Source organism: Equus asinus, chromosome 1, assembly GCF_041296235.1.
Source record: "Equus asinus isolate D_3611 breed Donkey chromosome 1, EquAss-T2T_v2, whole genome shotgun sequence".
NCBI lineage: Eukaryota > Metazoa > Chordata > Mammalia > Perissodactyla > Equidae > Equus > Equus asinus.
This window is the reverse complement of record NC_091790.1, coordinates 121,471,835-121,485,849: the sequence shown is the minus strand read 5'-3', so window position 1 is coordinate 121,485,849 and position 14,015 is coordinate 121,471,835. Positions and strand designations below refer to the sequence as shown.

At 45.0% G+C, this 14,015-nt stretch overlaps 1 protein-coding gene across 2 annotated transcripts in view; it reads left to right on the top strand.

The window, feature by feature from the left end:
* The window catches only part of EPM2A (EPM2A glucan phosphatase, laforin), an 84,116-nt gene extending 70,876 nt beyond the window's left edge, over positions 1-13,240 (top strand). For both annotated transcript variants that reach the window (XM_044768600.2, XM_070506798.1), the window contains exons 3-4: positions 3,368-3,609; positions 11,029-13,240. In XM_044768600.2, coding sequence (XP_044624535.2) covers positions 3,368-3,609; positions 11,029-11,306 — 520 coding nt within the window. In that variant the 3' untranslated portion in view covers positions 11,307-13,240. The remainder of the gene's footprint in view (positions 1-3,367; positions 3,610-11,028) is intronic.
* The last annotated feature ends 775 nt before the right edge of the window (positions 13,241-14,015 follow it).

The window sequence follows — 14,015 nt, the reverse complement described above, 5'->3', positions numbered from 1 at the left end:
TCATAATAGATAGTTTCCATTCCTCACTCTCTGTCTAGGAATCATTTGCAGTCTTGAAACTATTTTTGGAGAAAAGTAAGGACTTAACTTTATGTGTACCTGTCTAGAGTTGAGCAAGTCTGCGTCTTCTCATCTCCATATTTTTTAATGCTGTTAAAAGGTATTGAGATCTATATACTAAGCTTCTCCTATATGTTTATTGGAATCTTCCAGGCTAGTGGTTGTGGGATCTGGCTGCATATGTAATATATATGTATATAATCTTGTTAATTTCTAAAGACAAAAACAATCCACAGAATCATAGCTTTCACTCCAGAGCCACTTTATGAATATCTCTGGAATAGATCCTGGTAATAAAAATTTTTATAAAAGCATCTCATGTGACTTTAGTGCAAAGGCAGGTTTGGGAACTTCTGTTCTGGGTTGACTGAGGGTCAATACCCACTTGGTACAAGGTTTCTCTTTGACTTTTCAAATATTCTTTAATGGAGCTGCCAGAAATCTGATATAACTCATGATCGATAGTGAGCTGTTCTCTCTGGAAGTTTTACAATGTAATTTACAATATGTTGTGAGCTATATTTTTTATTTCATTGTTATATCTTTGAAGTTTGGTATATCTTGCATTAAACCTACCTTTACAGAAGATTTTCATTTCCGAAATCCCATATTTCAACAAGCTTCTTTATTACCTTAAAAAAAAATCCTGATTTTTGCAATTAACGTATCATTGACACCAAAAGAAGATTAAAACTAAGATGAGCTGAGTAAAAATTGATTTTTAATGGTGTCCAATCATTTTTTTTGGATGGATAAGTAAAAGTTTAATTGCCGTTTACAAAGTAGATGATACATCTTGTTACTTTCAGTGTATCCTGGAACTAGAAATATATTGCCTACTTTTAGAGAAAACAAACTGAAATAAGATGCATATAAGGGGCACTTTAACTGTCTGATTAAGCAGAATCCATTGATTTGTGTGTTTCCAACAGGCTCAGTGTTTGTCTCCACATCCCATATAATGGTTCAGTACAATTTAGTTTATATCTTGAATTCTCTATCCCTCAAAACAGTGCTTGTTTTCAGAATTTGTCTTTAGTTGTCTGTCTCCTAGGTTCAGAACATCTTGCTTAAGAAATTCTTAAATATGGACTCTAACTTCTAGCATTTCTAGAGGAAGAATTCAGTATGTTATCAAAAAGTTGGAAATATCTGATTCAGAAACTGTTTTTATGTGTGTGAGAATGCGTGGGTATGTATTTCAAGGGCTTGTTCTCATTAGAAACTTGGTTAGGGGGCCAGCCCCCATGGCCGAGTGGTTAAAGTCCCGCATGTTCTGCCTTTGGCTTAGCCTTGGGTCTGCGGGTTTGGACCCCAGCTGTGGACCTACTCACCTCATCAGCCATGTTGTGGTGGCATCCCACATACAAAATAGAGGAAGATTGGCACCGATGGTAGCTCAGGGCTGATCTTCCTCAAGCAAGAAAAAGAGGAAGATTGGCGATGGATGTTAGCTCAGGGTGAATTTTCCTCACCAAAAAAAACCCCAACTTGGTGGGAAATAGATATGTTTAGGTGCCGACTGTGGACTTGTTTGTCTTTGCCTTGTTTTGAGTTTCCTGAAGCTCCAGTTAGTTTAAATACATTTGAAGACCAGGCTGAATGAGATGACGGACTAAGAAACTAAGTAAAGGTGTGGACCCTCTGCTCAATTTCTTTCCTGCACATTAGAGACTTTAAGCAATTAATTATTTAGCCATTGTATCAGTCAGAACAAGCCAGGATATGCTATACTAACAAATAATGCCAAAATTGCCTTAACACACAGGCCCGTAGCTCTCCAGGGCAGCTGTCCTCGCTGAGGTAGCCACACATTCTGGGTTACCTCATCTTCCAGAAGCTCAGCGTTCACACATGCTTTCATGATCACTGCAGCAGGGAGAGAGCGAGCGTGGGGACCATGCAGTGGGTGTTAAATTTGTCCCTCTGGAAGTGACACATGGCACTTCAGCTCCCATTTTATTGACAAAAGCAAGTCATATGGCCATGGCTAACTTCGAGGTGGAGAGAAAGTTTAGTCCTCCCTGCTTGCAAGGGGCTACCTGGGAGTCCTGGTGGGCATCAGTGATGCCTGCCATCCTCTTCTGCTCGCTGTTGTCTGGATGTGCGATAAGGAACCTAGTAAAGTGCTAGGTGACAAAATTCAAGTGAAGTTTGAAATAAAATATCTACCCATTAATTCTGGAAAGGATGTACACATGTAAAATTATTAGAACAGGACCGTAAATACCACATATAATAGATTATAATAATTTGCATTACATTTATATATTAATTTGGAAAATATTTATATTTTTATGATATTTACACTTTATGATTTTAAGTCTTCCAATTAAATAATGTGGTATGTCTTTCTATTTGTTGTTTTTTCTTAACACCCTCTAATAAAATTTCATAGTTCTTTCTGGTTAAATGTATTTCTAGATGTTTTATTATTTTGTTACTCCTTTTGAATGAGATTTCCTCTTCCTCCTCCATTTCTACCTGGCTATTTGTAGTAGAGAGAAAAGCTGTTTGATTTTCGTATATTTTCCCTCATCCAGATATCCTAATCCTAATGCTTTTAATCCTCTGCATAGCGTTGGTAGTTGAATCTCGTAGGGAAGTGGTTCTCAGGACTTGGCCCCTGAACTGGCAGCATGGGTATTGAGGGTGGACCCAGCCTTCGCATGCGTAAATATTGTCATACTTGACAAAATGGTGATATGGTTTACTCTTGTTTACAGATAGCCATATGTCTTCTTTTTATCTTACAGTGTTAGGGAGACATACAGAACAATGTTGGGTGCTAATGGAATAATCTTTGATTTTATTTAAAAGATTGTGGTCTGTTAGCTTCTGGTATTCAGCATGTTTAAAGGTCTCATACTATTTGAAATTTTTACCTAGATTTTTAAACAGGAATGGCCATTTTATTTTAGCAAATGTTTTCCGGAATTTATTGCTCTAATCATAGGAATTTCACCTTTGATTTGTTAGTATTTGGAATATATTGATGGGTTTCCTAATGTTGCACCATGTATACATTCATGGAATAAGTCTAACTTGGTGGACTTATTTTACTGTCTTGCTAGATTTGGTTTGCTAATGCCTATTTCCTAGTATTCTAGTTAAGTGGATTATTTGTTTCCCCAAAAACAAAACCCGTATTTTTTCTTTCAATAATAATATTGATTCTCATATTTCAATACAGCTTTTTCCTGCCAGATTTAAAGGTTAATTGCATTTTAATACCACATCTTTTCTGCAGGTCCTTAGACCTCAAATCCTAACAATAGTAATAGTTGACTCCATATGTTCTCCTTAGGATTCTACCAAATATCTGGCTGGGTAGCTGCCCTCGCCAAGTGGAGCACGTAACCATCAAACTGAAGCATGAATTGGGGATTACAGCTGTGATGAACTTCCAGACCGAATGGGATATTGTGCAGAATTCCTCAGGCTGTAACCGCTACCCAGAACCCATGACCCCAGACACGATGATTAAGTTATATAAGGAAGAAGGCTTGGCCTACATCTGGATGCCGACCCCAGATATGAGCACTGAAGGTAAGTGTCACAAGGATCTTTCTGGCTCCTTGTTGAATGCGTTTCAGAGGAGCCCTTGCTGTCTGCCTGCCTGCCTGTCTATCTATCTATCTATGTGTCTATGTATCTATCTGCCTACTTACCTACCTACCTTTCTATCTATATTGAATGACCTACATATGGATGATAAAAATGGAATAAATACAAGGTTTTAGGTTTAACATACTTAGTATATATCTTTTGACACCTCGGCTAAGAGTCTGTTTAGCATGGGTCCTTTGATTTGTTTATTCATTGAACATTTACTGTGCATCTACCATGTGTGTGGCATTAGGCTGGTGGCTGGGAACATGACAGTGAAGAAATGCAGGTACAACTCCTGTCCTCGTGAAGCTTATGGTCCCATGGGGAAGACAAGCATTAATCAAATGACTACAAATGGAAATTTAAAACTGTGATGAGTTTTTTTGTTAGAAAGATACATAGAGATGGCTCTGAGAGCACGCACAGACAAATTGGACCTCACAGGGGAGTCAGGAAAGTGGTTTTTGGGAAGTGATGTTTAAGCTGAAATCTGAAGAGGGGAGGTGGGGGGCGGGGGAGGTGGGAAAGAGGCTCTGTGGCAGAGGGAGCAGCTTGAGAAACATCCCCGCTGCAGGAGAGCTCGGTGTTGTGGGAACAGAGAGAAGGCAGTGTGGCTGCAGGTCAGAGAATGAGGGAAGAGGTCCTGAGGGCTTTGGGCCGCAATAAGGACTTGAGACTCTATCCCAGAGCGGTGAGAAGCAGTGGGAAGGGCGGGAGGCTGGGGGATGCCAAGATCACCATTTTTTCTCTCTGAAAGGGCACTTTGACTGCAGTGTAGAGACTGGATTGGAGGTGGACCCAGAGTGGATCTGGGGACCCAGTTAGGAGGTTCCCGCAATAGATAAATGAGATGGTGAGAGAGAGAATGCAACCTGGGGCGGCAGGCCAGAACAAGGCTTCATTTATCGCGGAAGGACCGACTGAGCATGTCTTTGAGAAGGGAATGGCGGGGTGACATGGGTGCTGCGGGGAAACAGAGACAAATACGGCACAGTTTTGATCTAATGGTAAGACGCAGTAGGACAGGTTGAAAACTAGTAACGGTCCAGAGAATGTGCGAGAGGAGAGTCGTGCTCCAGGAGGGTTACGTGCTGGGGAGCTCTCTGTGGAGAGGGGCACACGGAGGCTGCAGGGGTGCCAGGGCATGTGAGGGGGCAGGACGGTCGAGGTGGAGGGAGGGAGGCCGTGCCAGGTCGAAGAAGCAGCATGGGCCAAGGCACCGGGGCATGAGATTTTAGAGGAATGATCTGTGCTTCAGCCTGGTTCTAGAATAAGGTTCTTGTAGAAAAAGGGAGGTATCTGAAGCCAAGAAAACACAACTACACCGGTAGTATCAACCAGAGGCAGCAGGGGGCAGCAGAGAGCTATGGAAACGGCCCAGGCTGAGGGAATTTGGTAACTCTTCTGGGGGAAAGCAGGGCAGTGGTCCCTAGAGAGGGGTGGTTGCTATCAGCAGCCCTCTTCCCCCAAAAGAGCAGTAGGTATCAGACACTCTTCCAAGGAGTTTCCTGCATTAACTCCTTTAACTCTCGCGACAAGTCTCGGGCAGATGTTGTAGTTATGGCCATTTTGCAGAGGAAGAGGCTGAGGTACAAAGTTAAGTAGCCTGGCCGAGGTCACGCGATAGGGAGGCTGCCTAGATTTCAGCATAGGCATTCCGACTCACAGCGTGGCCCCGGACAGCACGATCCGGAGCTCGGCACGATCCGAGCTCGGCAGGCTCCCGCGGGCGCTTCGTGCCCGATCCACAGGCCGCTGCGCTTTCAGCCCCTCGTATTCCTGAGCGCTGCAGTCACCCACAGTCACGAGTTGCCGGGGAGGCAGCTTGTCTCCCCGGGGTCAACAGTCCAAGATGTGGTGGGGACAGAAGACCTGGAGGATCACAGGGAGCCTAGCCTCCCTCGGCCACCTTGGCTCTTTGTGAATCTCAGGCGGTCCTCCTGGCCAGGCTGGACCCCTTTGTGGGTCTGTGTCTGAGCGGAGCTATCCCTGGGGAGGAGGTATAATTTTTGTTCCCGTAGGCAGGGATGGTTTGGGTACTCCTTTTGGTAACATTGACCCGAATAAGCTTGATTTCGCTAGAAGCGCTCTGTCTTTTTTCAAGGAAGGCGGAAAAAACCCTTTATTTGCACAGAAGAGAACTGGTGGAATCTAGGTCCTATTTGCCCCATCCAGCTTGTTTCTCTGGTTTCAAAACAGAGCAGGTTGTGAGGACAGTGTGCCTGTAGCTTCCAGAGAACATTTTGGTTTTCGCTTCTTGGATTCTGGTTTTATAGCACTGTTATCCCACCAGAGTATTTCAGGAGACAAGGCTCAGAGAAGTTGAACTAACTGTGGCCCACGTCCCATTCTAGCCCATGCACTGATTACCCCAATGCCCTGCTGACTAATAGGTAATTTGCTTGATGATTTTGGGGGTATGCAGAAGCCTGAGGGAAAATTCTGTCCCCAGAGACCTGCTGTCGTTGTGTTAAAACTTCCTTTGGGGTCAAAGAGTCACCAGGTCCCAGTCATAACCGTGAAGCATCTTCCACATGGAGGCAGTTCAGCAAAACAAATGGCTCCCACTTGGAAAAGGCCAGACCCTAAGGCTGAATAAAGGGGTTCCATGGCGCAGCATTGCCTGAGGGAGCAATCAACGGGTTAACCACCGTTCCTGGTCACAGGGGAACTTCTGACCAAGAGATCAATCTATGTGGCTCACAGTATTAGCACAATGAACATATAGATTAATTCAGCTGAATGTTTTTGGAGCTCTAAAGAAAAATCCATCTGGAAGTGTTTTGAGCTGCAGCATAATGCTGTCAGATAAAGTCTGAGGAAGAAGACAGTTTGTTAGGCCTGACTGTCACCACGGGTTGTCACGGACCTGTTGCAATCGATTGTGCTAGCAATTGTGCTTAGTCTTGTACATTTTGTCACATGCAGAGGGGTTGTTTAGGTTTCTTTCTTTTTTTAAAAAAATTTTGTTTGTACCTTTCACTTGAGAAACGAAAAGCACCCAAATCTGGCACTCATCTGAAAAAAACAACTCTATTCATTAAAATTCAGTTTTCCTTCCCATAGAAAGGACTCAGATTGTGTTTTGACCTCGTCAGTGCAGTGCTGTCGATAACAAATGGTCTGCCCTTGCGTCAAATGAGTCAGTGTGCTGCCCGAGTCCTCAGCTACCCCTTCATTGTCACGGTCCAAGTTCCCTTCTCTGACTCAATTCAGCTCTGCTGTGACGCAGCGACACTGACCTTGGAGCCACAGCATCTTGGTTTGAGCCTCGTCACCCCATGTAGCTGTGTGATGTGCGGCAGGCTGGTTCCTGCATTTGGAAAACTGGGAAAATAATTTCTACCGTACAGGATTATAACAATAGAATAAGATGATTGATACAAAAGTGCTTTGAAATTCACAAAATTGGGACTATATTATTAGTCTTGAGTCCTTACATTTCTACCAAAGGATATTATAGGTAACATGGACCTAATCTACGTTATGCTGCAAAGGTGGAAAAGAACATATGCTTGAATAAAATAATGATCTATTCAGCCATAAATCTGCCTTTGGAGTGAGAAAGGAAAGGGGTGTGTGTGTGTGAAAGGCTGAAAGTTGTACCAGGAATGATGTCTTCCAGGATCAGCCTTAGGTAAAGTGTGTCTTCAGGGCCTTTTCTCCTCTTCCTCCTTATTTCAGGCCCTCGTGTCTCCAGCTGCCCCCCAGCCCTTCCTCCTTCTTCTCGCCGCCTGTGCTTGCTCAGTGCCTGCTTTCAGGAAGCTTTTAATCGTTCCAGAGTTGGGTTAGCCTGGAGGAGGGTGGACCAGATATTGGATTAGAGGGGTCTAGTAGTGTCTCAGATCAAATCAATATTATCTGGTTTTGTTTTATTTTGTTTTTATTCATGCACTTAACGAATGTTTATTGACCATATACTGAGAGCCGAGGCCTGTTTTAAACTCCAAAGGAAGCAGCACAGATGGAGGAATGTTTTGTTGGCCCTGCACAGGGTTTAACATTTTCAACTTTGTTGCCAAATTTAAATTTGGAATGTTTTACATAAAAATCCTGGATTTCTGTCTTGCCTTGAGGTGTCATTTTTAAGAATGGAAACTTTTTTATCAAATTAAATTCTATGTGGAGCCTAAAATGTGAAACATAAAACTTAGGGGCTCTGGCTGACACTGGCTGTTATGTAAGCCCAGATGCTAAGGACCCTCTTTTTGTTCCGTGGTGGGTTATGTATTAGCTCAGCTTCCCTGGAGTGGGTTTCAGGCAGAGGAACATGGGCCTGTTGGGCAGAGAACCACTCTGTGGTAGGGGCAGAGGTGTAAGCCCCCGGGATGTGTTACTCTCACGCAGTGTTGAGAGCCACAACATGACAGGTAAGTGGGGTGCAGAGACTGACCGAGAATTCAGATTGAGAGCATTGGGGCAGCAACGCCCCCTGACCTGGCCGGTCAGGGAAGAACGGTAGTACAGTGTTAAGGTCAGAGGCGTTGCAGTCCAGCTGGCTGGGTTTGAGTGGCCATTGGGGAATAACCTTGGCCCAATCTCTGTGCCTCAGCTCCCTCAGATGTAAACTGAGGATGGTAGTAGTCCAACCTCGTAGTTGATCGGAGGGGCTTGTAAACGAGCCGTTGCATGCCCAGTGTTCACAACAGGTACATGTTCGCCGGCATCAGGGCAGTGTGATTTGCAGTCCCTGGAGGTCAAAATGAATGGGGCTCCGGCTGAGGCCAGGCTGAGATGGGTGGGCATCTCTGGTGCCCCTTTTTATTATTTATTTCTCCGTTAGCTTATTTCAGTATTTCTGTGACAGTTCTTAAGAGGGGTGGCTGAGTGATTCCAGGAGAAGACCACTGGTGAGTGACCCTGTGTTTAAGCTGGGAGCTTTCCAGAACTTCCCGGTGGAGCTGACATTCACCTTCCAGGATTAAGTGTCTGAGATCATAGAACCTCAAACTAACACTTGTCCCTTTTCAGCTTCTGAATTGTGTGCCTGCCTCTTGCAGAATCTTTTACAGATCAAGAGGAAAGTGGGGGACATTGCATCATTTGGGCTATCTGAGGCAGACCCCTCTTGGGGAACCTCTGGCCAGAGAACAGGTGGGAGGAAGGGATCCTGCCGGGTCCATGGAAGCCCTGGCTCAGGCAGGCCAGCTGCACTGATGCTGCAAAAGCTGAGCACCCGGGGCTGGGACTCTGACTCCAGCAGCTCCTCTTGCGTGTGGCCACCATGGCTAGTCTTATATTGGGCATTTGATGAAAACCCACATTAAAAATATTTCTGCTTATTTCCTGGCAATTTACATGGTAGCTGGGGAGGCAGCTGTAACAGGAACCTGTCAAGTGCTGCCAGCTGTGGCAGGAGCAGGATGAACCCAAGCTTCCAGGATCCATCGCTGAGAGTTCCCTTCCCAGCTGCTGTTACTCGGAGCAAACCTCTGACACCCTCGGTGGAACAGAAGCCCACACTGCTCTGTGCTCAGCAGGACTTGGCCTGACCAGCAGGGTCCCTCAAACATTGGAGGTTTGGCCTCCTCTGATCTCCAGTTCAAATGGTGGACCAACTGTAAGGTGTCCCTCTGGTACACACGACAGTCTACACCTTGTTGCATTTCCAGTGACGTTTCCCTGCCTCTAGGAGGCTGCCTTGGGCAACTGACTCTATGGCCGGCCCACCTAGCTCCAGCCTCGGAGTCCCTGAAACCAAGTGTGCAGATATAAATCAGTTAAAGTTCTGTGGCTCAGTTTGGACTCAAGAGAAATCAAGCGACACGTAGGAGCTGGTGCGTGCGTCTCCAGTTCAAATGCCCTCAGAGATCAGGCCAGGACACGAATGTATGGCAACAGGCACGAGGGAGAGATGGAGCCAGAGGAACAGCAAGGTGTGCCCTGCCCGAAGGCATGCCAGTTCAAACGTCTCTACTGCTGCGCAGGGCCTGTGGCTTCCGATCCTTAGTCAGACAGATTAACAGAGCACCAGCCACAAAATTAGAATGTTATCCTGCTTCCATGTAGATTTTCTGCTCCTGTCTCGGAGTGGAGTGAGCCTGAGTCTAAGGTAAACCCCCTGGATAGAGGGGTAACGGAGAGGGCCTTGAAGCCATGGCGGGGTGTTTGGTAACGTCTGTCCTATGGTGCTGACAGCTGATCACAATGGTTGTGTTGGCCCCCTCAGGGCACTTGCCTTTTTAAAAGTAGACAGCCAAAGAGGGCAGTCTGAACTTACCCGAGTGGCTCTCAGGGAGAATTCTAGGCCTCACTGAAGATCTGCAGTAGAATCGTTTGAGAGGGGCCTCTCCTGCCTCTCCAGTCCTCCCATGGGATGGCAGTGGGAAGGCTGGACAGGGTCCTTCCAGGGCCATTGTGTCCCTACGTGGTTGAGGATGCAGAGTAGCTGAGAAGCTCAAGTGATGCGCATGCAGTTTTAATCCAGGGCTCTGACACTTTCTGTCCTGCATCCCCTTTTAAAGTAATTTACACTGACCATCCTCCACCCCTGAAAACATCCACTAAATATCTTTGCTCTGAGAATCTGCAGGCAGAGGAGACTCCAGGCATCCCGGAGTTTGATGACTTTAGGGGGTCTCTGCCCCATAAGTTGGGAGAGAGGGGCTGAGTGCAACAGGTCTCAACAGAGCACTGCCTGCCCTCTCAGTGGGAGGAGAAGACATTCGAATCATCCAACAGTCGAAATAGTGGTCACGAGGCAGTGGTGACAGTGATCATAATTGCCCAGGAAAGGAGAAACTGAATCAGTTTTCATACTCACCAGATCATGAGGGAATAAATGAGTAGTCAGTTATCCCACGTGTATCATTTAATAGGTTAGCCTTTCCACTGGACAAATGACAGCAAGCATATGCTGGGTGAATGAGATTGACTCCTTTAACCAATATGGACGAATTCTGTATTTTTACATTTACCTGGAAGATTTTTTTGGATTAAAGGAAATTCAGGTGACAGGACCTGTCATGTTCTCTTTGAAATCCTCTAACCCTCTGTGCAGTCTGTACAAACCATTTTGATAGATGTAAAAATCCGTTCTTCTGATGACCGGCGATAGTCAGTTTTTCTTTGAAGGGAGATTTGCACTGATGCAGATGCCACTCAAAGGAGCAGGAAAGTCAACTGAAAAGTTCCAAGCTGACCCACTGCCTCTGGAGTGCCCTTTCCACTTTATTATTAGCAGGTTTTGATACTGTCTCACCTTTTCCTTCAAAACAAAGACACAAAGCAAGCTCTGATGTCCCTGCCTCTCCCAGGGTGGCACTGTGGTTTCATGGGGCGCCGGAGGAGTCATTGTGAGCGGCGATGTTGGGGTTTCACCATTCACGTGTGTGTGCTGTGCTTTCTCCATCGCAGGCCGAGTGCAGATGCTGCCCCAGGCGGTGTGCCTCCTGCACGCGCTGCTCCAGAATGGACACACGGTGTACGTGCACTGCAACGCCGGGGTGGGCCGGTCCACGGCGGCCGTCTGCGGCTGGCTCCAGTACGTGATGGGCTGGACCCTGCGGAAGGTGCAGTACTTCCTCATGGCCAAAAGGCCCGTAGTGTACATTGACGAAGACGCCTTGGCCCGGGCAGAAGAAGATTTTTTTCAGAAATTTGGGAAGGTTCGTTCTTCCCTATGTAGTGTGTAGGTGACCCATCGGCCCCCCTTCCCTCCCAGTTTCCTTGCTTAGTAAGCCTAGGGTGATGTTAGTAAAGTGCCCTAGAAACAAAGATTCTCCCTGAACTGAAAAGATTGGCTGCCGACATCTCCCCCAACCTGCCACCTTTCGTCTGGGGCTGACTTTCTGTTACGCTTTGGTTGGGCTGTATCTTCTTTGAACTCTCTTACAAAGGAAGCTGTGACTGACACATGAGAAAAGGCCACAAGCGGCTGGGCCATGCAGTGTTGTTCTAGTGTCAGACAGAAAGGTGATGCGTGCGGTTCCTGCTGCCCGCAGGCAGACCAGCACTCTGCTTTACCGGCACTGCGTTTGTGGTGCTGTGAATTCACAACTGCACTTTCTTGTTGCATTGTAACGTGGCTTGTAGAAGAAAAGATGGGGAGTTATGTAGACTTCATCACTTGTGGGTGTGCCTGTGCAAACACACACATGCACGGCTTTTCTGCTGAACTGAAATGAAACTATAAAATGAGAGTTGCCATTCAACTCTCAGTCAGTTGCCAAAGAATGGAATAAGAAGGGGAGTCTGGATTATGACAAAGTAAGAGCTTAACACGACCGAAAAGCAGTGGCTTTCTGGACTTTGTTTTTGCAACCTGCTCCAACAGTTAAAGTCTGTCCCAAGGCGTCACCTTCCTGATCTACCCAATGACCCTGTGTGACACCCAAAGTAGAGTTATCTATTTGTTTTAATTGAAGCTCAGTAAGCATAGAGAGCTTGCCCAAGGTCTGGAAGGACGAGCTGGAGTTTATAATCCATGTTTATTTGACTCAGTACTTTTCCAACACAACTTGTTGTTTTTCCAGCGTATTGTAGTGGATTCCGTTCCCTCTCTCAGAGTCAAGTCGATATTTCTGCAGCAGTTTCTACAGTGAGAAATGGAACACTGTTCTGATCAGTTGCCAAAGAATTTAGGAAAGTAATTATATTTTGTACAACCTAATTTAAAACACGGTGGGCTGTATCGAGGCCAAAGTGGCCTGAGCCATAGCTCATGGGAGGAGCTGTATTAACACAACAGCCCAAAGAGCCCAGAGCCATAGGTCATTGTTCTGCGGCTTATGAGCCATCCTGGCTCAGCCCCCGACTGAATACAATACACAGTCACTGCACCTCCAGAATATGCAATTCACTACTCTGGGTTCTACAGGAAGCATCAAGATGAACGAGCCTGTGCCTTCCAAAAGCTGAGAGCCCAGAGACAGCCCTGGGTTCAGTGAACTATAAAGCAGGCTTGAACCGCAAATGATACTAGGATAGGAGGAGACGTGACTTTTATCTTGTGCCTCTATGTGCTAGGTACTTCACATTCTGATCCGATTTAATCTTCACAGTACCCTCTGGGGGAGGTTTCATTATCTCCATGTATAGATGAAGAAGCTCAGGCTCAGAGAGGTTGGACACAGGATAAGTTCCAGTGGAGCTCAGAGGAGGGAGAGATGCCTTATACCTGGGCCTCGGGGAAGATGGCATGGATTTGGGCTGAGATGGCTGGACAGGACATGTTTCTTCTGCAGTTTTACAAAGTTAAATTTATAAGCCAGGATTGAATAATGTGAAGTCCAACTCGTTTGCTAAAAATAGCTATTATATTAAAGTAACCCATCCATAGTCATAATGTGTTGGGTAAAATTTAATTTTAAAAACAGAATATTTCTAACTAATTATATCCATTTGTGAGTGTGTGAATTTCCTTAATGCCTAAGAAGTCCAGCTATGTAATTTCCACTGTGGAAAGACCTTTTTGGGTGGATTTTTCCCTTTTTGCTCTGATAGATAAAATCAGCTTTGGGCTATTAAAGAATGTTCTGGAATAACCTCTCTCATCCTCAATGAATGGCATGTCCAGTGTATTTCAAAATCACCTGGAACTTTTGCTAAATAAAAGCTTTAAAAATGACCTCTGTGTGCAGAGTTTTTAAAAACGTTATTAATTTCATCTTAAATCCAGAAGAACAAACTGTGTTTCTTTATTTGTAAGAGAGGCAGTCAGCTAAGCTAAGTTCTTTTTTCTTGTCACTCTTTCTCATTAGCTGACCAGAATTGGCAGTTACAGTATGAAAATGAGGGCACCACAAAGAAGTGAAGATGAAAAACCTCAGAAGTATGTCAGAAAAAATCAAAGCAGATACTGTGTCACTAGCTTGTCACCAGCATTAACAAAACTTTCCAGTCATGTATTTCTCAAATAATATCATAAGATCACAGTCATGGTAAAGAAATATCCAAATAAGGTTGCTTTCTTTTAGACTTGAAACATTGTCCCTCAGTTATTTTGTGTGCCATTGTTAAACAAACAAACAAACAAAAAACCCAACAACACACACGCTCTTTTGACGAACGTTAAGGTGTGGGTGAAAACTGCTTGGCTTGACCTAAGAAATCATGGTGAAAAAATGTGGTTAGGATTTTGGAAACTGTAAGGAAGTAATGAAAGGGAAGATTGGAAGATGAGTTAGATACGAAATGAGAACTTGCCACACGTGAAAGAACACTGAGTAACTAAACAGAGAGTCAGTTTGATGAAAAGTTAAAACTGAAAATATCTTTAGTGATCATCTAGTTTAATTCCTTTATTCTACAGAGGAGCAAACCAAGACCCAGAGACATCAAATGACTCTTCCTGTGATAAAGAGTTTTAACTGAGGACCAGAGGAAAGGGATAAGCTAGGAAG